A 25,473-nucleotide genomic window follows, 5' to 3' on the forward strand; every position below is an offset into this window, starting at 1 on the left:
ATAACCATGTTATCAGGATCTAAGTTACTGGAGGCAGAGGGTGACCAGGACTGCTGGAAAGTGGTCTGTAGAGTTCATCTGGCAGAGACGTCTCCCAGTTTCAGAAAGAATATTTAAAAAAAATTACAATAAGAACAGAACATTGTAGATCATACTGATGTTAAAATGGAAACCTACCAGAAAGGAAGGTGGGGTTATTTCACACTTCTATTCACCAAGCAAAGGTAGAAGAGAAAGAAAATTATAATAGAGCTGTGGTTTTCCAGTTAGAAGAGCCTGTTTTACCTTCCTGTGTACAAGCTGTAAAGGCACTCTTTGAATTACTCAGTTAAACCAGTCTCTAACTGAGTGAAAAGGCAAAGTACTGGAAAAAAGCGCCCAAACCAGCAAGCCTACAGTTGCAAAGGAAAGAGTGTGTAGCGTACATAGTGAGTATACCTGTGACCTAAGCACTGTCACTGATAGAACTCTGCTAATTACATCTCTGGTGGCATAAAATTCAGCTTTTGATGACTGTGAAGCAGAAGGTACCAGAGCCCTATCTAGAGTACGTTTCCTGGTGGCCCTCGTGTCACATAGGACTGCCCAGAGCAGTCTCCAGCAACAGCCCAGTTCTCTAGCAAAAACAGAGAGCAGCCAGGACAAGTTAACTTTGAAGTGCTGGCATGCCACGCTGTTCCAATTGAGTCACCTTCCTGAACCAACTGTAAGATAATTTTGCACAGTAAGTGAGTAAAATGGATTTATGATCAGATGCAGCGGTTCCCCACTAGTCCTCATACATGTACTGCGATGGTGGGTGAGTGCCAAACAAGGCACCTCTGCTCAAATACAGGATGCATTTTCTGTCTTGAAAGCAGGGGACAGGTTCTGCTGGGAGAAAAATCAAACCAAGCTCTCAAACGATGCATTCTGTAAATGTTTTTCCTGTTAGAGGAGAGCCAGAGGGACTAGTGGTCAGTGCCCTAGAAAGACAGGATTGTCTTTCCAGCTTTGGTGTGCTGGGTAAATTTGGGTAAGTTCACTTTCGAAAGTATTTTGCAATCCAAAGAGCAAGAATGCTGAACAGGGGGTGAGCTTTACTGTAATGAGCTTCTCCCCTTGGTTCCCCTGTTCCTCTAAAGGCTCTGCTATTCTCCTTCTCCCCCTCCGCTTGAAAAAACAAACACTGAAACGTGCATGTTTTACAAGAGCAGCTCAATTCCGCTGTACTCGAGTAGCAGGAGACTACAGCAAATGAAGGCAGCACAGGGTCGGTATCCCAGAAAACGGTAAGAATGTTTTAGCCACTAGATGGCAAAAATCACCAGAAGTTGCTGCAGAGCGGCTGTTGCACAAGCTCTATCTGGTCCCCGTTATTCCGGATTCAAAGTCAGTCCTGTTTCCACCAGAAATTCATTTTGACAAATCCAATCTTTAAATGTCCAAGGGGGAGTCGTTTAACAAACATGCACAGTAGATTTGTGTCCAACCCTATTTTCAATGAGACATCTGCAGGAGGCTCCGCGTAGGGATGCCCAAAGGGAAGGCTGGTGCTCTGTCTTTAGCTGGAGTGGTTTAACAGTGTTCCAGAATTTACATGGAAATCTCAGAAGTAAGCAATTAAAAAAAAAATTGAAAAGAAAAAGAAAAGAGGCAAATCACAAATTTTCAGTTTTGCTTGAATTATTTTCAGCCCCAGGTTTTCTAATTTGGCCACAAAACAAACAAACAAGCAAATCAATTACTACCACAATGCTAAGCAGCATAATATACTGAGGGGATAAAATACTCTTTTAAAGTGTCCATGAGACTGAGACATCCTCACTTTGGATGCGTCAGAATAAAGCCCTTATCAATCCTATTAGAAAGTCAAAGCCACCCAGAAGAAATAGGTAACAGGTATTGTACATACAAAACAGCACAGACAAAATTAAAATTCACTTGTATGTCTGCCACATGAGTTGCTTCCATTAAACCCTCCAAAGCACTGAAGTGATATATTTCACCGATATAATCGAGCATCTCGCAACAACGAGGAGCTAATCTACAGCACTGCTGCTGCAGCCAGCACATCCCTGCAGCCCAGAAGTCATAAAGGAATACCTGATGGATCCATGGGTCAAAATTTTATTTATTTATTCTCTCCCACACATAACTTGGCACAATGACATATTTGCTACTCCCTTAAGTCCCATAAGGATGAGGGATCCAATTCACTGATTTTAGAAAATTATTATAAAAATAAAGAAGTAAATGGCTTAAGTCTATTTCAACCTACTTATGGACTGTGGCCTTGCCCCAGTCAGCAGCTAGGGAACTGGCTGGATAAATCTTTCATACAAGGAGCAAAAGGCCAGAGTTTTCTGAAAAGGCCATTAGAGACCATGCAGGGGGCAAACTGGTCTCTCTCCAGCTCATCGCCAGATGCATTATTATACCAGAAGACAGTCTCGTCCTTACAGAGAGCCAGCAAAAAGGAGAAAAGCTTCATTTATGGCTTATGATCATGAACTACTCTGCTAGCTCAGATGCCTGGAAACCAAAAAAGCAGCAAATTGCTTTTGTCCTTGATATGTACTGAGAAAGCGCTGTTTTTCAGTAACCACTACAGCAATTTTGCCAGTCTTTGCATAACCTGAATCACCAACAGCAAAGGAAAAAAATCTCTGGGAACAGTAGATCAACACAGCGTGCAAACAGTATGTGCAGTTTGCAAGTGCCCTCTATTTTTTTAATTTCAGTATTTACCTGTTTCAGGCATGAAGTTGTTAGCATATTCCCCACCTCCTATTGGAAACTCCACACTAAAAAAGCAAATTTTATTCCTCGTATATATTTAATTTTTCAAAATAATCCTTTAGCGCTTTTAGGTGAGAAAAAGCTATCTCTGCTGCTGATATTCAACTTGTCTTTTCATTCCAAGCTTTTAATTAACTTAGCTGGAAAGAATACTGTTTGTTTCCTTTGTGTTGTGAAAATTTAGTTTCCATAAAAATTTCACACCAGGCTCATTTTTTGCAAAATGAACCTTCAACGTGTTTAAGTATTATTAGAACAATACTGAAAAATACTCAATCTATCTAGCATGTTTTCCCTGACTTATCTCAGCAGATTCACCACAACAAATCTAGTTGAAAGCTGAAAGAATCAAACAGTTAGCTCAATACTCATCTTTTCTGGCTGCAAGTCTTTTCCTTATATTTCTACAAATTTAGATTTGGAAGTGGATTGCAAGGCAGTTATCACTGAGGACAGGCCCAGCCTTTCCCCTCGCCTGTGCATTTTTCTTATGCCTGGCAAGGCAGCCTTGCTACTGGGAGAGCAAGCTTTGATTAGGAAACAGATGTCCAGCCTAAATTAACACAGGGCAATTAGGATCCTTCATGTGTCTCTTAAGACTCCTGAAATAGCCCAAGAGATACAGGATTTCCCTACCCATCTGCAGTCGCACATGGCTGGGAAGTGATACGCATCCTCTTCTGGGTTCTCCTAGTAGCCAGGCTTCAGCCATGGAGATTTTAGGGTCTTCACCAACAGGCTTTTCCCCTGGGCTCCCGTCTGGGGTAGACCAGGGCTCCATGGAGATCTCAGAACTGTTTCCTTCAGGGAACAACACACCCTGGGTCTTGAAGAGATGATTTCTAAATCTGAAAAACCTCCAAATCACACCATGGCCCTGGCTTCTGCGTATACAAATGCCCTGCCAGCCTGCAGGAGGGGGGCTAAAGCAAATTATTAAGTTGAAAATGCCTTTTACAGACTATGCTCTTTCCTCTCCCATCACTTCTATGCTGGTATGTTTGCTGCTTTCTTAAAATGGACTCTGGCTTGCCAAAAAACAGGACATCAGGCGATCTATTGTTACCCTTTCATGCCCTTCTGCAACTCCACATTGTAGGACCACTTAGTTGTGCAGGTCCATCCGGACGAGCAGCATAACGTCTCTTTTTGCTCATCTCCATGCTGTACTTCACAGCCCAGCACTGAGGCCTGATTTCACAGCGTGGTTTATTCATGCTGTGCTTCTGGGATGTCGAAAACCCCTGGGAGCATCAGGGTTTCAAAGCCTCCGTAGGTTCTCTGCACCATTTGTGAGTCTTTTAAAGGAGAGCGAGCTGTACCACACGGGGGTGCTCCGAAAGCATAGTATGGAGGATGCTGCATAGCAGAGCTGCTCTAGCTTCAAGGGTGACCGAGGAGGAAAAATTTGCTGGTGCTGCATTCAACACAGAGGGTAGAGCTGGTTTCGCTCTACCCTTCAGACTGGTGCTCCAAAACCCAATTCCCCTTGACCGTCCTTATTTTACTCAGTTGACTTGTATCCATTGGCAAGGTGCAAGAATAGAGAAACGCCTGTTAACATTCACAGTCACAAATACAGTGGGATTAAAAAAGAGGATGCACATAAGGAGTAGTGCAATTCTTTGCTTCATGGAGCATTTTATTGTATTTCCCAATGGTAACAGATTGATGCTATTGTGCTTGTTAGCATGGTCAACTTTTATTACAAGACTATTAAGAGTTTTATCTCTATATGGATCTTTGAGATTCTGAGGGAAAGTTTTTCCTTGAGATTCACAACCCATCCTTAGAAGCCTATACTAATAAAGTGCACTTGTTTTTGCCTCACAGCACACTGAAGGCAGCATTTGAGAGGCTTAAGCAACGTAAGTATTTACCTCTTCCTTTCTGACCTGGGCTAAGACAGGCACACAATGTGTTCGTCCCCTCTGGGGTCTTTCATCCTCTTCCCCCCTCTATTTCCAACTTTTCTATCCCAGTCTGTAGTATGGAGAGCGGAGGGAAAGGATATTCACTGGGAGTCCTCCAAGGCTGGGCACACAGTCCACTCTCTGGCAAATAAAATGGCTTGTTCCTGAAGTTAGTTTTATCTGGATCAAGTCACAAAATATCAGCTCTGTTCCCTCTTCTGTAAACCACTGACATCAAAACAGCATGCTTTCTAAATGTGCCCAAGGCTGAACAAAAACTTTTCACACGCAGAAAATGCAACACCATCATAGCCAATAGGACAGCGTACCTGGCTACTGGCACCTGCTGTTTAGATAAAAACACCCTTTTGAAAAGCAGCTGGTGAATCAAGGTATTTTTAGAGCCTGGGTGGGGGAGCTCAACATTTCTGGAAAATGTGGGGTTCCATTTCAGAGGCACCAAAGCCAACAAATGCAGAGAAGTTACCAGCCACTTCAAACAGCATCAGCCAGGTGCTCTGAAATTCAATCCATCTTTGCTGACCCTTGGAAATTCTCAGCTTGCAACCTCATCTAATGACATTTGTGCAAGGCAGGACACCACTGGCAAGCAGCTCCCAAGAGCAGTTACAATCCAGCAGCATAGTGGAGGGAAAGCAGACACAGGGGGTGATGATGTCATCATCAGGTCAGACGCTCCTTCCCTCCCTCTGCACCACAATGTCTGACCTCCAGCCCCAGAAGGAAGAGGGCTGGCTGGGGTAAATGGGGCTATGAAGAAACGCAGCTGGCTCTTCACTTGCCAAGGCTGCTCTGAGTGGGTGCTCTGATTCTGCAGCGGGAGCCTTGTCCGTGCAACTTGCAGGCGCTGAGAGGACCTGCAATAAGCCCTATTCAGGTCGTGCGAACCCACGGCAGTGTCAGTGCATGCAGAAACATAGGGAGGCCTATTTAAGGCTGCCCTGTTCATGACAATTCATATAGCAGCCACATCCCAGAAACATCTCCTGAAAAATGTGACTTCATATTTAAAGACCTTTCCACTGACTGTATATGAATTCTGATTTGCTTTAGAAATCGAAAGTGTTGGAAACTCTCATATCCAGCTGGCAGTAATGCTGAAGGATGAACTGAAAGGAATAGAAGAGTTCCGAGAAAGACAGAAGGAGCAAAGAAAAAAGGTGAGGAACTAGAGAAATGTTGAAACAGGTTGGGTCAATGGTCCATGCTGATGACCTGTCTCCAGCCATAGACTGTGAATACTGCAAAAGATGATAAAACATGCCCAGTGTGCCCTGTTCACTCCATATACTAGACTGTGGAAGAAAATCGCTTTCTGATCCCAGCTGGAAATAAAGTAGTGCTCCGAACTCAGGAGATAGAGGCTTTAGTCACTTTTACTCTCTCCGGTGTAACTGCAGATACTATTATTATTCCTGTAAGAACTTAATCCCTCCTTTTCTCTTTTTTATACCCTGGCTAACTGGGTTTCTTTGGTATGATCCTGCATGATCTCCAACATGCACTAAAATAAAGTGGTAACACAAACATTTAAAAACATAAAAGCAAATAAATATCATGCTGAATGCAACACCAATATATGCTGAATTACAAATACGTGGAATAAATAGCATCTAGTTGATGTTATATAATAAAAATTTGAGTATATTTTAGGCCATTTCATCCCCTATGATCTTATCAAGCTCTAAGTCCCTTGAAAATGTAGCTCTCAACAGAGACAACAGTGGTCACTCTTACACCTTCTCTGGTTCCATGGGGTTGAAGACGGGACAGTCACTTAACACTGAAAGCACTGATTGATGGAGGAGTAAAATAAGATGTCCAGTTCTTTGCTAATTTTAAACAAATGAAAATGCATATGACCAGTATCCAATGCCACAAAAATCTTGTGTCTACAACCCTGACACACAGGAACTTGGAATAGCAGAGAATTCTGAATATGACAGTGGGTAAAACCAGTGCTGCTACTGAGATTTGAGGTCCACAGCGATCTGATGAAGCAAATAAGGCATATAAAGACAGACAGCGTGCACCTAGTTCATCAGCATTTGTGCCCCACCGCCACTTTGCCACTAGGATTTGCAAAGAGAGAGGCTCTCTCTGCTGTTGAAAACAATAAGCCTATAACTCAACTGGAAACAGAAGGGCCTGGGAAAAAGGGTAAAACTGCTCTGGAGTCTTAGGCAAGCTTTTTTCTCCATCCAGCATGCGGCTGTGAGGAAGTCAACATTAGACATGCTAGATGGTGTCAGCATTTTTGGTAACCTCCCAAAATGCTGTGATTTGTGTTTCGCTGTAGCTGCTCTCAGGACTGTGCTATTTAGCCCAACGTGAAGCAAGCCTCTGGGTAGCCCCTTAGGGAGTTTTGCTTGAGCAGAATATAAAGATTAAAGGACCAAAAGTCCCACTGAAGAAACCCATACCCTGCCAAGTAGGAGCATATCTCACTGTCACATAAGGCTGGGCATATCACAACTAAAGCCACAAAAGAGAATTCAGCACTGTCCTTCCAACGCTGACCAGATGATGATATGAAAATCAAATCACATCGAGCATAAATTTGCCAGAAGCAATGGAATATAAATCACGCAGGAATTGTTTGTATTTAAAATGGACAACTACCCTTGCTCACATGGGTGAGACAGTGGTTTGGTCTGCAAAGATGTGGGATCAAGCTCTTGAACCAGCGAAGGAACTCTGCTGGCAGAGCTGATGGGCACTGTGATTGGGTGTTAAGCTATTTAATCTCCTTAAGAAAAAAAAAAAGGGAAGGACGAAAATTAAGATCTACATCCTCTCTGCTATTAATGGAAACCACGGAAGCAGAATTATCTTGGATTTTTTTTTACCTGGCACTTTGATGCTCTCTGTATCACTTAGAAACCTGTCATTTATTAAAGCAGAGTGAAGTAATTTTCCCCACAGGCATGTGGCTCATAGAAAGGCCCTGACAATGGCTTTCCTAATCCTGCCAGTAAAAAGGGGAGGAAGAGGTCCAAAGCAAGAAATGCTTACCTCTGTGTGTTTCTTACAGTACGAGTCTGCAATGGAGCGCATGCAAAAGAGCAAGTTGTCCCATTATAAGAAAACAATGGAGGTAAGCAAGGAGGTTTTGTGCAGGTTTCTTGATGCAAACTGGCTCCAGTTTGAGACAGGGTGAAATCTGTATCTCATGTACCTATATTTAAAGAAAGGTCAAGAATGTGTGAGTGTGCAAGAACATGTGAGAGAGAGAGGATGTGATTCCTACTACGAGGAGGAAGCTAATCTTCCCTGCCACACCCGCTGAAGAGTCTCCAAAACAAATACCCAGAAAGTTAATGTGTAATGAACAATGCCCCAGATCAAACAGGATTTCATTCTTTCTAGGCAAGAATACTTACGGGAGCAAATGTAATTTTTCAGTCTGTGTAAATACAATTTTAAAACCGGTGAGGGAATCTTGTAAACGGGAGGAAACTTCTCCAACTGGAAAGTTTGCCGGTACAGGAACTGCAGGCAGCTGATTTTGGTTTCCAATGGGCAATTGCCTCTAAAGAAAAGTAGTTGCAGACCCGTCAGTGCTACAGCTGGAACTGTACTAGCAATTTTTATTTAAATGTGGTTGTTCTAAGTGAATCTCTAAGACAGGGAGGTCTTTTGGTACAAATAAGGATTTGTTTTGCTTCTGAGCGCCGAGACTGTTACCTATGAGGTGCTGGCTGTCTCACAGCTTGGAGCAATGGGCAAGGCAACACACTGACTTCAGCCACCTGATGCTCCAAGTCACTCTGTGGAAATGACAACCCATCCCCACTGGCACCCTGGGCATGTGGGCTCCTAATTTTGTCTCTACACTGTAGCTCGGACAGATGCCTGATGCACCAATGGTGCTAGCGCTGCCTGTGTATTCGTGACCACCCCTGCAGGGAGCTGGCTGCAATCGTACAAAGCAAACAATTTCAGGGCTGCAAGAAGAGGACCTGATTTATGCTGCCAGGCCCTACCCCAATTTTTCAGTTCTATTTTTCTATCTCCTTACGGTGTCATTGGGAATTTTTTCTGTTGCCCAAACTTGGGCACTGATTTGCTCCCCCAGACTGCAAAACAGAAAATGCCTAGAACATCAAGCTGGAGACAACCCAGTCTCGTTTCCTAACCCAAACCCTCACATCTGATTTCATTTTAACACAGTCAAAGAAGACCTACGAACAGAAGTGCAAGGAAGCGGATGAGGCCGAGCAGTCCTTTGAACGGACAAGCGCTTCAGGCAACCAAAAGCAAACAGAAAAGGTACCTTAGCTGACAGTGCTATTTTGAGAGAAAAGTGGTGTTTTCCTTTTCAAGGTACAAAGAGAATACAATTGAACAACCCATTCTGCGGGATGCCAGGGGCTGCTTCCCCTTCTAATTAACCCCTTAGAATAAAAATTAAAACAAAGCACCTTCCCAAGGAGGTCTTCCTTCACAAACTCCTTTGGTAACCCTGATCTTGTTCTGTGATAGGCCAAGGGTTTTTAAAAAGGCTGGGAAGGGACTAAGTTATCTAATTAACTTATCCCAGGCTATGATCTAATTGCTCTATGAATCCTGAAGGGAAACTGAATGAGATTTTTCTCTGAAACTATTAATAAAAAAAACCCCAAGTCAGAAGTATGTCATGCAGTTAGTTTTGCCTTTTGGTCGCTTACATTTAGTAGGCATAGTATCTTACCTTAAAATGCATATTTTTCCTCAACATTTTTCTCCTTATGGTTAGTTTAATTTCAACTAAATTTACAAACTCAAAAATAAATCATTGGAAATTAAGGCATTGCAGTCCTTCATTGCATCGTCTTGATACTTGTAGCTGACAATTCACTAACTTTTAATGGGAACATTTTACAGCAGAACAGATGGAGAAAACAAAATAAATGAACTCCCTTTGGCTCGATAAAAATCAGTGCAGTGTAAGCAAAAAGGATCAAAAATCATCTCAAGGAGCGGGGGGATGGAGCCTCTAAAAACAGCATCAGAGCTTTAGATTTTATTTCCAGCATTCGCTAATCTTTGATGAACAAAACCTGCCAGCTTAGCTGTAAAGAGGGGATGAAATTCTGGCCCTACTGAAATTACGCCAGAACACTTAGCAACTTGAATGGCATCAAAATCTGACCCAGCTCCTTTCATGCAGAAGGATCCTAGGGTGCTTCATTGCCATTACTGCCACACACATGCCAGCACATTTGAAATGCACAGAGGCATCTCACAAGAAACATGTCAGCTGTTTAATTCCGCGCAGCACTCGCAAATAGTTTGGGCCAGGAAGCAAATAAGAATGAAGCTAGTGTTCCCAGCTTACTACACATTTTCCAACCAGCTGTGATGAGGAATATGGTCATAAGAACCCCTACCTGAGCGTTGTCTTGAAGGGCAGAATGGGAGAATGTGTTACACTGATGTCTAGAGCTGTGCATTAATGTACTGTCATAACCATCTGTGCAGAAAGACCTGGGAGTACAGAGCTGTCAATAAGAGCTGTATTTTCATTTGTTAAAAGCTGCAGGTTTTTAAAAAAGAAAAGTTCTACTTAGAGTGAATTTTGCTTTTAGGCTTCTGAGTTGTTATGGGAAATAATCTGGCATTTGCAAAGTATTTTAAAGGCTGTGTTCTTTTCATCTGTGTATTACACGAGGAGCTTAGAAGATGAAGAATTTTAACTGCCATTTATTTCTGCTTATAAATATCTATTAGAAAAGCACATCAAACACTGAGAAAAAAACCAACTTAGCCAGCAGACACAAGCTTCAGGCTGGATCACGCTAGCACCAAGCTCCTATGGCAGGGATGTCTGAATGGAAAGATGTAAATTGCCAGATCTCCCTTGAAGTCAGTGGACCTATGGCTGCATCTGCGAAATTCTGGTCCCTTCTTCTCCATAGCACACATTCCACAGAACGGTGCATAAAGGTGGGACAGCCAAGAAGTGTTTGCAACTTTGAGCCTTTCTCCTAGAAGAAGAAAGGGAGCAGGCAGCAAAAAAACTGGGGCAGAAGCAAACATTATGGTCAGAAATTAATTTGTGGTGTTTCTTTTCCTGTTTCAGAGTCAGAACAAAGCCAAGCAATGCAGAGACGCAGCAAATGAAGCAGGTGATGCTCTATTTGCAACTGAACTAAGATTTTTCTCAGCGAAGATCTACCAGCACACTGATTTTGATATAGCACCATCCAAATCACCCAGGCTGGCTCTGTTTGAAGTCAGGTTTCCCAAAGTCACCTACCCAAAGATTAATGAAGAAGCTTCTAAAGAATGGCAACCTGACAGTCATCTACATTTACTTTCCTTTGTGGAAATGCGAATCTCCCGCTTTCATTAAATAATTTATAGAAGACCTCCTTTAGGGACTTCAACCAGGAAAGAAAAGCTCTTCTTTAAGCAAGTTTGAAAGCACAAAAGAATGACGCTCAAATTGCCCCCAGCCAGCCCAAACCAGATACACAGTCCCCAGGTTCCCTGTACATGAGCATGGTAGCATTCTCCAGCCAGAAACACAGTGTATGTCCAGAAGGACAGGCCAGCAGACATCTGAGCTGGTTCATGAGTTCAGACTTGTCCCTCACTGCTCATGGAAAAGTTTACACTAAATCACATGGCTTTCCTGGCTGGCTCAGCATGGAAAGAGCCTAAGGATGCTCAGTGCCCAAGCATGGTCCAGGCTTTTCATCTCTGATTTGCATTATCCCCACTGTAAAGTTTATAGATGATCTGCAAACCATGCAGAGAGAATCCTTATTCTAGTATAAAATTACAAAGAAAAAACCCAAATATCCTTGTGGCCCACCCATTTCAAGCTCACACATTCTTGTGATACTCTAGCAAACCACAGGCCTGAAGTGTAAGAACCACAGCAAAGTCCTAATAGGAGGAAAAAGAGGAAGACTGCATAATTTTTTTTCCTAACTGTTGGGTTTCTATTATGTGTGTCTGTGTTTACAGAGAACGTGTACAAACAGAACATTGAGCAGCTGGATAAGGTCAGGACAGAGTGGGAACAGGAACATATCAAAACCTGCGAGGTAAACATTGACTTTTGCAGCGATATATTTGTGTGCTTTTTATTTTATCCTACTTGCAGATATCAGTCTAAGACCTGAGATATCGTCCCAAGGGTTTTGCTGTTTGCTTTATGTGAAGTCTCAGTAGATGTCTTTGCAAAAATACTGCAAAAACTAGAGTTGATTTAGACATAGCTGCTAGCTGTCTCACTTGCTTACACTCTCCTTGCTTGTTCAGCATACGTATGTAAATATAAAGGAGTGGAGTAAGAGCAGAGGTGTGAGAAGAGGAGCAATATATGAACTGGTGCAACCTATTTGCAAGCATTTGTTGCCAGTTTTCACCCACAACTTAACATGAGAATACACTAGCTCTAGGGATGATCTTCTATCACAGCCAAGATTAGGTTGTTTCTCAAATAACTGCTTTGTGACAAAATGTAAATGTAGACATGAAAACTCATTTTTAGTTTAAAAAATGAATTTCAAAAATGAAACAAGAAGAATTCAATTAATCCATTAAAAACGAACAAACAAAAGATTCCTTTTAGATTATGTTTTGCAAGAGGCTTCCAGAATGGCTTCTTGTTCTAACACAGGAGAGGTTTTTGTGTTTCCTTTTTTTTTTTCTTTGTAAATCTCACAAGTTCAATGGAGATTAAAAATAAAATTTTCTTGCTAAGCTAAAAAAGTATGTACGTAGCACTCTGAGAGCAAAGATAGCCAAGCCACTCAGAATCTTTATTTTGCATAGCACTTTATATTCACCTGCAAGAATATTTGCCATCTGCCATGGAGTAATCTTTCAATTGAAAGGTGGTGGTGGGAAAGTCTCTATTTCCATTGGGCTGAGGATGGACAAGGAGATTTGCACTCGGCTAGTAAGTTTTGCACAACAATTTACAGGAACTGGTTGACATCCAAATCAGCCACACATTTGATCATATTAATCCTTCAAATATGTTTGCCCATCTGCTAAAGTATGATTTTACTATGTTTACTTGTTGCAGGCTTTATTTCCACATAAAATAAAATGCCAGGAGCATAGCTTTCCAGTTCTCTGCTTCCTCTTAAATATTCCCTATCTGGGAGGACTGGAAAGTCCCACAGCTGGCACAGCAGACTTTCCATAGAAATTGTGCCAAGCCTTAATTTTCCCAAGATGCACATTTTCCCCCTTCTTAAAAAGCCAACAAACAAGCAAAGCGTTCCACAACCTAAAACACTTCATTTCTCCCACATGGCTAAATTGTGAATAGCCCACAGAGCTTGTGGCCTGCCCGCTGCTTAATTCGAACAACCATTCATAAAGGAAAGGCATCTTTAACGCCTTCTTTTAAAAGTGCTTGTAGATAGAAGAACTGATAGCTTTTTTGAGGCACTTAAAACTAGTAACTCGTGCAAAAGCAGCTTAAGATCCCAAACTTCTGGCTGCTTAGCAGGGAATCTGGGAGTGCTGAGGTCGCTTAGGTCTCTAGCTGAGCGCTGGACATCCATAGCCCGAAAATCTTGGCTAGGAAGTGGCAGCACTGGGACGACCTTTGTCACGGGGGCTGTGCCATATTCCTTGGCATGAAATGCCCAGCTTCACTAGCAGTCTGTTGCACAAGCCGACGGGGCACGAGGAATGTATCTAACACAATGCCCTGCTGTACTTTGCAAAGGGCTTGACAAGCCCAGAGTCACCTGGAAAATTCCCAGTCAGCTCTTGTGCTATTTCAGCAGCCTCTGAGGGGCTAGGCTGCAGCCATAGGCTTTTTGTTCAGAATGGATATTGAAATACCCATTCTCCACCCTTTAGGTTCTCTTTAAAAGCTTTTCCTCTCAGAAACTGGTCCCAATGCCAGCTGACTCCCTTGATGGACTCTTTTTTCTGTTTTTTTTAGATGGTAAGATATTAGATGGCAGGCAGCGTACCCAACTGAATGTTCTGCTGAATATTGTATACATTTGTGGTTCTGGACATAATTACTAGCAAACAGAGATGGAAACAGATGGCTGGAAGCATCTGAGCTTTTCACACCTCATAGAAAACCTAAAATTGATGTTCTACTTATAACAGTACAACTTAGAGATCAGCGTGGTTGGTTTTTGTTTTTTTTTAAACTTTTTAAAGAAGGAGTTTATCTTCCTCTTCCCCCAACTCAGTTCACACTTCTCCTCTCTCTTCCCCCTTCATTCTTCCCAAGCTGTGCAACAACGTGAGAAAATGAGACAGATGAAGGAAGGGAGTAAACTCTGAAGAAAGAAAAATGCCTTCTCTTTACTATGAAAATAACCTTAGAAATGAACAGAGGCAACTCCAGAGAGTCTCAAATAGTTTCAAAAGAGAAAAGTTTGGAAAGATATTTTAGAAGGCAGAGATGGATAGTTTTGGCTCTACCTCTAACATAAATACAATCCTTTCATGCCAGTACTCTACTGATCTGTTAAACATCAAGATTTCAGTGCGACGGGCAGACAGGACCCTGACTCTGAAATCCTTGGCGTTAGAGGTAGCAGTCAAATCCAGATCCTGATTCCTCTGCCCTGCTTTATTTCTCTCTGAAAACATAACTTTAATTTGGTGCAATCAATTAAAACAAATTCTTGAGCACGAACAAGTAGATTTAGTTTCTCCAGTAGCTGAAAAGATGTCCTTTACAAAGGATCCTTCAGAACGGTTTGCAGACTTACGAACTTGGCCCAGAGGAGCCCCAGCACTGTCGCTGCCTGCAATGCAAATAAATAACTACCATGAGGCTACGTCATATCTCCTCTTTGGCTTCAGGTCTTCCAGCTCCAGGAATGCGACCGCATCACCATTCTCCGCAACTCGCTGTGGGTTCACTGCAACCAGCTCTCCATGCAGTGTGTGAAGGATGACGAGGTAGGGGCACCTGCCAAGTAGCTTCATGTGCAGAGGAGGAAGAGGAGGAGCAAGAGTGCTCTAACAATACAGCACTAGCTTGCCCTTCTCTGCACATGCTGACTGTCTCCAGCAAACTGGCTGTTGTACATGTTCAGTGAGGGAGGAGTATTCTCAATCCAGCTTGTTCCCTCTAGATGTAAACTAGATATATGCCTGGATGTAGACGGTCTGTGCTGTGTCACGCTTGGTGACACTTACATGACTCCTCCCTTCAGTTTGTTGGGGAATGCTTCCAGCTACCAGAACGCTCAATCGAGTACATTTGGGCTCAGACACAACTTTCAGAAACGCATCCAGTCATGGTCTCAAAATTGGAAGACATAAACGATGCAGTAGTTTTGACTTTGAATGGTTGTTTCCTGCTATTAATTTCTTTATTGCATTGAAAAGCCCTGGACTGCCTTCGTCCTCCTCTCTTAAAAGAATGTCCAGAGCACAAATAAACAATTGTGTTTACAAGAATGTTTGTACAGGGGACAGGCCAAAGATCCATCCAGGTCAGACATGTATCAAGTATAAAGTGTCTCTTAAGGGGAAAAGTATTAGAAGAGCATTAATTGTTAATTCAATGTGAAATGTTAAAAATTAAATTAAATTCTTGGATTCTGTTTTGTAGCTGTATGAAGAGGTTCGGGTAAGCTTGGAGAACTGCGTTGTGGAGTCAGACATAGACTACTTCATTAAAACTAAAATGACAGGAACACAGCCTCCAGGTAATTATTCCTATTGGTCTTGTCAGATGAGTCACCCATTAGGCTGAGGCTGCAGTTGTGCAGTACACGTCCGTTGGAGGTGAAGCCAGCTGGAGGAGCTTCAGCTCTGGCTAGTCATTCCCACCTGCCACGGCTCACTTCCCCCTCACTGTGCTGCCATTGCTCCTTGTGCAGCTCTGTAAGTGGGATAGCTGAGTGATCCAGGTTAAAAATAACCTTCCAAAAAAGAAAAAAAAAGTTGTTTTGGCTTTTCAACCAGGCTCATTTCACAGTACAGCTGAACTGACACCGCTAAGGAGGTGACAAACTGCCTTGCAGAGATGGCAACCTCAATTTCCTGCAGTGGTGACAAATCAGAGCCAACTTAACATGTAACTGCACCCTGGTGTCCCCTTGACAGAGGTGCTGCCTCTTCATTTGCAGCACAGAGAGGACCAGACTTTGTATTCTGTTTTGTTCCACCTGCCCAATGGGGAGTAACATCTTTTTTCCTCTCAGGAAGTTGTTTGTATAAGGGCAACACCCTAGCTGGGTGAAATTTTGAATGAAATTGGCTTTTCTCCAGCATGCAGAAGTGATGTAAGGTTCACAGAGTCTGTCCATTCAAGCCAAAGCAGCCTTTTCACCGACTTCAATGATCAAAACCTCTGGGCTGAAAGGGAGTTTGGGACAGCAAGAGCTAAGAGCAGTTATAAAATGAAAACATGCTGCTCCAGGGTAGGAGTTCCCCAAATGCATCACCAGAAAGGAGGCTATCTAACGTTTCACATGGCCAAATACAAACCACACCCTCATACTTCAACAAGCAATACAAGGTATTTATAGACTGAGTGAATGCTTGCACTTCTGTGCAGCTGCTGCAGTAAACAAAGATTCACAGCCTTTGTAAAAGGAGAGAGAAATCCCTGTTTCATCTCTTCATTAGCTGATAACACATATCTATGCTGAAAAGATCTCTTCCTCCATTTATTATTTTTTTTTTTTAATCTGTGCACAGATACTATTTCACTTCCACTATCTGCTCTAACACCAAGGGATAATCACCTCGTACAGGAACAGCTTACACCCCTTTGATTCCATCGCAGAGCTCAGAGCTGGTGGCAATTATCCCCTAGGAACGTCTTCAGCAGAGCTGGATGCTGCCCCTAACTCAGCACTGAGCTATCTGAGGCCTGTTTTTCACTCAGCCTTTCTGTCATTACACCTATGATGATTACAAATTGGGATTTGGGAATTTTTTTTAAATTAATATATTGATACTAGTGCACTGGATGCCATTTTGCTTCTATAGTTTATTCTTCTTCACATAGGGGATTTAAATTCACCGATATAGGAGCATTTACGAAGGAAGAACTACATTTTCACTGGCAGAAGGGAGAACTGTGCCTTGCAACAGTGTGAAACAACTTCTGTATACTAAGAAATTTGTAATTCTCAGCTAGGTTGGTTTTTTTTTCCCTATGTGAGATTTCTCATTCTCCAGTCACCTAGGCAATTTTCTGCAAACAGCTCTTGGCTATGTCAGGACTCATTTCTAATAAGAAGTAGGTGGGAAAAACCCTTGAGAGCTTTATGAAAGGCAAAGAAACAACTAACTTGCTTTTTTGTTGTTTTTTTTTTGCCACCTTCTAGAAGGTGACATATTCTGGAAGTAACATCCTAGTATCTCCACAGCTCTGGCTAATGAGTTTGCACAGTAGCACACGGTGAGCTGTTGATCTGTTTTATTATTTGCAAAATGCAGGGGGAAACCCACATGTGGTTTTGCATTGTGTAGCAGGAGACCTTAATCCTGACCAAACCTTTTGGTTTCTTGATGCTATTGCTCACTCCCCTCTTCTACCTAATCTTACAATGCATTATAGACTAGAAACTATACCAAGGTGACAATCTAGAAATGTAATAGGAGATCCTTAGATTGGTCAGGAAAGTCCCTAATTACTGAACATCTTATTTGTACGGATTCTTCACACTCACTAGTTCTACATGCCTGCTCTGCTTATGATCTTGGCTGACCCAATGTGAGAATGTCAGCACAACCTTGAGCCCAAGTCCAATGTCTTTCTTAATTTGCTGGTATCAGAGCTGAGATAATACGGTATCACAGACTTCACTCACGTTTATTTGGCTTTAACACAGAGAAGGCAGAAAGGGTGTGTGGCCACCAGCTCTAAGCAACTACGCTGGGAGCTATGAGATGAAAAATAAATAAATCCATCTGTAACCATTTCATCTGTAAAGCTAGACTTGGAAATGGTCTCAATTTCACCCTTAACGACACCATAGGGGAGAGTGAAGGAACTGTAACATAACTGTGTTTGAGAGAACAAAAAACAAATATCTCTGGGTAAACAGCAAATCAGCTCTCAGGAGGTGGATGGGGGAGATATGAGAGGTAGAGAGACACCCAAGCACAAGCACAGACCAGGAAATTGCTCATTACTGCTGCTGGCAATAATGTTCAGAAATCTCCCTAGCTCCGACAAAAATTCCCGACTCAATACATTAAGAAAAAAAGAAACAAAACACACTGCAGCCGACTGTATCAAGAACATGGTCCCAGGCTCACAATGACCATGCTCTGCTCCCTTAAATCCTGAGCTTTAAGGCAATGGAGGAAACTGCCTTCTTAATTAGAGTTAGCCACAGCTATTAGGATGGTTCTTCAGGACCTTGACTGTGCTCGTCTCAGGTCAAGCATGCCTTTCTACCAGGGACATATCTGCTTACAATCACTTGAATGGCTTTTGTCAAGTCCCCATGTCCCCCTCAGCTGCTCCAGCCACATTATAGGTGAGCGCAGATAGGTGCTGTGTTGCAGTTTGCTCCAGCAGCCCCTGATGGTTGCAACTGTTGGTTGCATTCTGGTGGGGAGAAAAAAGGTTTGCCTGTTTGTACATCTCATTTTTATTGCCCTGTTGCAGATGCAATAGGATATGAGAACTACTACAGCAGAGAACCAAACAGAAGCAACAGCAGCCCAACCCAGTCTTGTGGGATGATGAAGAGGTGAGTGGCAAACTTTGGTTCCCAGAACAGGTATTTCTCCATATGAATGGAGAAATGTATGACAGCATACAAAACCTGGAAAGTTATTACTTCCTTCATTGTAGCAAGAGGCAGCTACGTATCAATAAATATAACTTGACAGAAGAATTAAACCTATTAAAACCCAAGTCAGAGTAATTTTGCCATGGCCTAGTGGGAAGAGAGACAGGGGACGAGTTCATAAAACAATTAGTTGGCCAGCAATGGATAGCATTCACTTATTTCCTCTTCCCTAGTGAGTCATGGCACATAGCAACAAAACCACTTTGTTCAAGGGAGGGCAAAGGTGAATCTTGCTGGGAGCAAAGGCTGGGGAGAACTGTCTTTTTCGGCAATACCTCCTGGCTTACTGCACCGCACAGCTGAGCAGAACAAAGAGCTGCTCTCTGTATCTAGACCAAAGGAAAAAACACTTGGCAGAATAACTGTGATGATTAGGGAGGCGATTTTTCTTTTTCTGATCCATTTATGCTGGTAAATGCTGTAACATGGATGCAGTTATATCAGCAGAAGAGCATGGTAGATCTATTGGTTTAAATATTTTGTACTAAAATGGCTAATTCACAGTGGGAATGGCGTCATATTTAAAGCAGAAGAGCTTTATATTTTGAAAAGCCTTATTACATGGCAAAGACAAGGAGTGGGCTGTGATCTGCCATTTAAATGTGGTCCAGGCTTGTTAGTGAGCTGAGAAGGTTTGTACACAATACTTTGTTTTTCAGTTGGAAACCAGATCTTCTGTAATAATGAATTCTAATGCTGCATCCTATACAGTTACAGAAGACAATTACACTGCCATTTAGAATACAACCGTGCTCTGCATGGGCACACAGCCTAGAGAGGCTCAGTCTGAGTTTTTCAGAAACCGTTGAGTTTGGATGTCCATTTTCCAGAAACACTGAGTGTTCACCAGCTGAAAAATCAGACCCTTTAAATATGCCTTCAGCATGCAATGCTATTTCTGTCTATGCTTGAGAATCCTAACCCATATTCTCACTTAACTTAGTCTCCAGTACCCAGCTGTGATATAGAAAACAACTAGGGAGGGGGGGGGGGAATTCACTTAAACTCACAGTTTTTAGAAAGGCTCGTTATACAAGCTTTGTATTTTAAATTGTATCAGAGTTTTCCTTAAAGACAAAGAGTTGGTAATCTCTTATAAACAACTGCTAATTCTCATCATATTAATATTGTGAAATAATTGGAGTTTTGCATCATGAGCCTTTGGATCAACAACAAAATACATTTTATGCACAATTTACTGATGGCTGATGGTTCAGTATTCTGCTGCTTTTTTTTTTAAATATATTTTTAACTGAAGATAAATATACCTACAGCATAAATGAAAACAGACAGCCACAGAAAGAGGTGACATCTACCCAGTGCTGCAGCAGATGGAGGGAAGGTTGAGTCAGACAGCTGAGACGAAGGAATGCTCATACCCAGTCCTATTCACTCATTTTGTCATTGGCTTCTCATGGTTCTGCAGATTCTCCGGACTACTGCATGGAAGCAGCAAAAACAACACGGAAAGTGCCACTCCTTCAGCCCCTCCTCTTGGTATGCCTCTTCAGGAAATAAGTTTACTGGATGTGTTTGTTTTACATCACATTGCTAAATCAAGCTTTGACATGGAGCAGAAATGGTACAGCAGATATTCTCATGTTGGCAGTCAAGAGTAAGAGTAGTCAGGAAATGAGTTTAGCTTGGATGTTTATTAAGCAAATTTCCCAGTTTAAACTGCCAAATAATCCATATAATCTTAAAAACCTCTGTCTAGGCAAGGGGGAACTGTACATTCAGGACAACATAGTCTGACTTAGGTAATAGTTTTCTCCTAAGGTAGAATACACTGCCTCTAAAAAGCCCAAGAAAATACCTAAGTTTTTAACAGACCAGGTTCATGCCTTATGAATGCAAACATCCATCTCGTTTCACAGTTACACAGTCCTATTGCAACCCTTGCAACTAGGCACGTATCAGATGACATTTAAAACATAGCATTTTGACTATGCAGAAAGTAATAGCTTATGACACTTTTATTGGTTTGATTTAAGCCAAAAATATTTTAGCTGTGATTCTTGCCTAAAGAAAATAAAAAGCTGTTTTAGAACAGCTTTAGAACATACCCAAATCAATTTCCTTTGTCAGGCCTGCCGGCTTGGGCACCCAGAAACGAAGCCCAGACTATCTATCTTACTCCTTGCATTTGGTGCTCAGCTAGGGGAGACTCTCCAGTGCTATCAAACACCAGCTGGACCTGCCAGGCACCATCTCGGGCTTGGGCCCACGTAGAGCAATGCAGCGTTGAGCAGTTGAGGGTAGCCACTCCTTCTGAATTTCCTTAGGCTGGGGACAAGAGGGGAGAGCGTTTCTTGGACAAGACCCTCAGGAATGGCAAACACTCTCTGCATTCAGCTTTTTCAACTGCTCCCATGCTTGCCTTTCAAAATCTGAAAAATCAAGGAACCGACGGTGCTCCTTAGAGCAGGACGACTAAACCAAGGGTTGACTATGGGAAGGTACAGGCACCCTGGCCGCTCTGTGCGCCGCTCTGATGTCAGAGTGCTGTCATCCCACCGAGGAGTCGTACGTGGGAAACTTCTGCTCACCTCAACAGCAGGAGAAGCTCCCAGGCAGATGCTGGGAAGGAATAAGAGGTTTCCCTAATTATGACAAGCTGGATTAAAACAGTATCTTCCAAAAAAGTTATGTCAGTGACAAATAGCTATCTGGGAACTATGGAAACTACTGAAAAACGTCTGGTGACCCATTGGCACAATAGTTTCCATTTTTCTCAAGGGAAAAAGAGAACTATGTGAGCGACTATGTCAGTGACTACGTGAGTCACTGAACTGCTAGAATTTTATACCACCAGTAGCAACCATTTTAAACCAGTTTAATCACAGCATTTCGCTCTCTGGAACATTTGGATTGTGCTTTAGCAGGGTAAACATTTTTCCCAACCTGGATGAGGCTAAAGCTAGTTTCTGACCTCCCACAAAGTTCAATGGGTGTATTGTCATCTAATCAATGGGACACAGTTTTTGTGCAAGACTTTACCTACAGTTCACAGCAGCTTTTCTATACATGTACATCTCCAGACAGAGAGAGAACAGAAACCCTTGTATTTGTGAACTCTTGCATATGATCCCATGCATTTATAAGCAACTGAACTCTTTGTTTCTGTGTGTGGTTTGTTTTTTTTTTTTTCCCCCCTAGCAGAGAAAACAGACGTAGTCTATGCATCTGTTTTTGTAAATGAACAAGCTGGAATCACATCATCACAGGACTACAGAGTACTTTATGACTACACAGCCCAGGTAATGAAAGGCTTCAAAATAAATATTTCATTGTGTCAGATTTAAAATAGATGATGTTGATCCAAACATCTTGAAAGTGTTAATTCTGTGAAGGAGGCGTTATCTTCACTTTACAGCCAGGGACACTTAAGAGAATTACTGGAAGTGATTACACATTAGCATGCTATATCCCTCCTAAATTAGTGCTGAGCTGTTAAAACTTCCTTCTAGAGATACAGGAGACCACAAACACAAGGAAAACTATTTTTTTAGGGGATGATGGCTATGCAGTATTGTGCATTCTGAACTTAAATCTCTTGTGAAATGTTCTCCTAGGGAAAATAGCTACAGGTTCCTCGTGTAAGAACACGTGACAGATGCTTATCTAGGAACTCTTCTCCACTTGATCTCACTTATCATCTGGAGAGTCCTGCTCCAGTTTAACACACTGGCTTCAACTGAGGTGCTCTCCATGCTGGAGAGGACTGAATCCCCATAAATGACTGTTTCCCTGTACTTCCATGTTGCAAGTTGCAGAATTGCAGTGGACGTGGTCCACGTACCAAAAGATTGTTATAAAGAGCAACCTGCATCCTTAACTGGGATACTGAACCCTCGCTGGCTTCAGACCTATCCAGGCATAGTACCATTAGTAGAAGATTATGAATGGACTGGTTATGAATATTTTCTTATTCAGATGGACTCCAGAACCTCTTGGACTCTTGCTAAACCATTAGCGTCCCCCAGTGGGACTTGCACAATTTAATTACATGTCAGTTTAAAGCTACCTTTTATTAGCTTTAGATTAGCAGAAGGAGCAGCATCCAGGAGGTCTTATGTTACAGTGCAGAGAGACCCTCACACCACAGGACGTGCCATCAATAGCCAACATTGAAGAAATGCTGGCACGTGACAAAATCACATAGCCAGATAAATTATTAAAATAGAGAAAGGACTGGAAAGGAGCACTTTCTCTTAGGTACAGCAGCGTTCTGACACCTTTTATTATATGTTCTTTGTTTTGCTTTGTATTAAACTTTCTTTTATTATTTGCCTGAAATTTCATCCAAGCACAGCTGAAAGTACCTCACTGTTAATGGCAGTTCCCCTGAGGAGACTGCTGGATCCCGTTGTCAGATCCTTACTCCAGGAGTTGTCTTAAAAATATGACACACACAGATTTTCCCTGCTGAGAAAGAGCCTGTTACCACTTTCAGTATATTGTATATTGAGACCTCTCTTTTTTTTTTTTTTAAAAAATGTACTTCAGGTACATTAAATTTAGATTTAGCTGATGCATCAAGCATATCTGGAAGCCTCTCTTACCCTGTTTTCTATTTTACTACACTGTGGGTAGCAAAGTGGTTTCCTATGGAAAATAGGACAGCACCACTGAACGGACTGATGGCTGCCTGAGAGCTCAGCGCTAGCTTACTTGCAACTACTCCATTGGTCTCAGAGATAAAAGTTACGTATCTCAGGAAGAGCTGCTATACCTCCACTGATCACCGCTGTTCTGTATTAAAAGAACTGAGAGACCTATTTAAGGCCTGGATTAGTAGAGACACTGTTTTTATCTCCTTTGGGAATTAAGCTGTGCACTGTTTTATTTAGCAACACCTGCAGACTACGAAAGGGTCATGGTTAGCTGGTTTAGGACAGTCGTATTTAACCCTTTCCGGCCTTCCCCAATAATACAACAGTCAAGTTGCTCAGCAGAAGACACCATGGAGACTGGGGAAATTTGAGGATCTTAAGGAAATAGCCAGCTTAGTAAGTGCTTAATCCCTCATTGTGTGGTATCTCAGGCTCATTCCCAAGCCAAAGGACACCGGCAGACTGTTGATGAAAGGCAGGGTAAAAAACCCCACCAGATACATGCTTGGGCCCTCCTGTGCTCTCAGGCTAACCACATTTCCTTTCCCTGTCTACTTTCAGAACGTGGATGAACTGGACATCAGTGAAGGAGACATTGTAGTTGTCATTGAAGAAAACGAGGATGGCTGGTGGACGGCAGAAAGGAATGGGCAGCGAGGCTTTGTGCCAGGGTCTTATCTCGAAAAGCTTTGATGAAAAGAAGCCCCAGTCCTCAGACTTTAAAAATACTCTATTACTGAAAACAAACAGCACACAAGGTCTGCTTCAGCTGACCCAAGGGCAACCCATAACACTGTCTTCTACAATTACCAGTCAGGAAATAACCAACTGACCATGCTTTCCTCTTCCTTCCTCCTGCCCCATCCCAGCACCTCCTGGCCTACAGTCTGCAAAAAATGTCTTCACCTCAGAGAGATTAGGACTTGCGTTTCTTACCACAGTTCTTCCTACCCTCAGCACACTGTGCTGCCATCAGCGTTGCAAAGCATGGTGAATCTGGGAGGAAAATCCTGCCCAGAACTTAACAGCACTAAAGGAAAAAGATCAAGGAAGCAAGTGCTGTTTCTCCAGGACAGAGGACCACCTCCAGCCAGCCTGTGAGCCACCCTCATGGTCACAGCAGCCATGTTCTCTGCAATGGATCCCCTCCTCTCACTGCACAGGCCATGCAAGCATTTTTGACAGTGGGGTGGAAAGCGATAGCTCTGATGTCACAGCGTCTTAGCTGTACATAGCAAGGAAAAAGCTCTCTTAAGTTCCTTTTAACAGCCCCCTTTCGAGTTCCCCTTACAGCACATGGGTAACCAGGGAGAAAGGTGGGGAATCCTCCACTGTTCTTTATCAGAGTTACTGATGAAAATATGGAAAACAATGAACGCAGCTAGAGAGGAGCACCTGAAGTACCGAGACACATCAGTAGTAAGAAAACATAAAGCACTCCCCATCACGGCCATCTCCTAATACAATGAAATCTATGCTACCCACGGTTCTGCTTTGCACTGGATTCTGGGGCAGCAAAATAAGGAGAGATGATGAACCCAAGGCTTGCTTTTGCCTTGGTTAGATGTTTTCCCTGACACCTCCCTGGGATTTTTCATGTTTAAATAAACAACAGAAACAACAAATAAGCAAAGCCTCCAGCAGTGCTGCACTGCCCTGAACCCTCTACCCTGAGCACAGGAGAGAAGTGCCAATTATCTCCTCATGCAACCTGCATACCCGTGTCATCAGTGCATTCTCCTTTCAACTCCTCTGTCCACCTGGCTGATCCTCTCCTTCTCTTCTGCCCACAGGCTTTTCTGTCTCTAACTGCTATCTACAGCCTTTGCACCTCTGGGATTGCTGGCATAGACATGTCCTGGTTCCTTTCCAGGCACTTTTAATGTGCTTGTTCTTCAACAAACTCTCTTCAGAGAAGCCGCACTGTACAGGTTCACTGTATTTCACAGATTTCAGCTCTTATCAGTCTTTCTAGTTTAGTATTTAAGAACGTTTCCAACTGCCACTGTACTTACCAAGGGATCGATAGATACTTTCTGCCACTCCTCCCTTTTCAGTATTTCGAGATGGTTAAAAAAAAATAAAAATCGGTGATTTCATCTGAAGCAGAGCGCGCTATTTCTGGGGGCAGAATGACCTTGTTTGCCAAGGTTTCAGGTCTTAAAACTGAACCAAGTCAATGAAAATGAATCAAATTGCTACCCAAAAGGCACAGAGCAGGGAGGAACTGTTAGCTAAGACACAGCAGGAAAGACAAAGAGAAATCTAGACAGAAGAAAAAGCCATAATGGTCAATGCAATTATTCCTTAAATGAAACAGAATGAAGGTCAGAGGCACTTACAGTACCTTATTCTAATTTCTTGCTTCAAGAATGGAATAAAAGTTGCTGC

The 25,473-nt window shown here is 42.5% G+C and overlaps 1 protein-coding gene across 3 annotated transcripts in view; it reads left to right on the forward strand.

Annotated features, from left to right (window-relative positions):
• PSTPIP1 (proline-serine-threonine phosphatase interacting protein 1) overlaps window positions 1-25,145 on the forward strand; it is a 56,142-nt gene extending 30,997 nt beyond the window's left edge. The window contains exons 4-15 of one of the 3 annotated variants that reach the window (XM_076348462.1): window positions 4,615-4,649; window positions 5,769-5,875; window positions 7,750-7,812; window positions 8,889-8,987; window positions 10,780-10,825; window positions 11,673-11,752; window positions 14,502-14,600; window positions 15,259-15,355; window positions 18,280-18,364; window positions 19,893-19,963; window positions 21,626-21,726; window positions 23,644-25,145. In XM_076348462.1, the coding sequence (XP_076204577.1) occupies window positions 4,615-4,649; window positions 5,769-5,875; window positions 7,750-7,812; window positions 8,889-8,987; window positions 10,780-10,825; window positions 11,673-11,752; window positions 14,502-14,600; window positions 15,259-15,355; window positions 18,280-18,364; window positions 19,893-19,963; window positions 21,626-21,726; window positions 23,644-23,775 (1,015 nt within the window). In that variant the 3' untranslated portion in view covers window positions 23,776-25,145. The remainder of the gene's footprint in view (window positions 1-4,614; window positions 4,650-5,768; window positions 5,876-7,749; window positions 7,813-8,888; window positions 8,988-10,779; window positions 10,826-11,672; window positions 11,753-14,501; window positions 14,601-15,258; window positions 15,356-18,279; window positions 18,365-19,892; window positions 19,964-21,625; window positions 21,727-23,643) is intronic. The other 2 variants (XM_076348463.1, XM_076348464.1) reach the window with 2 other exon arrangements.
• The last annotated feature ends 328 nt before the right edge of the window (window positions 25,146-25,473 follow it).

Source organism: Aptenodytes patagonicus, chromosome 10, assembly GCF_965638725.1.
Source record: "Aptenodytes patagonicus chromosome 10, bAptPat1.pri.cur, whole genome shotgun sequence".
Taxonomy (NCBI): Eukaryota; Metazoa; Chordata; class Aves; order Sphenisciformes; family Spheniscidae; genus Aptenodytes; species Aptenodytes patagonicus.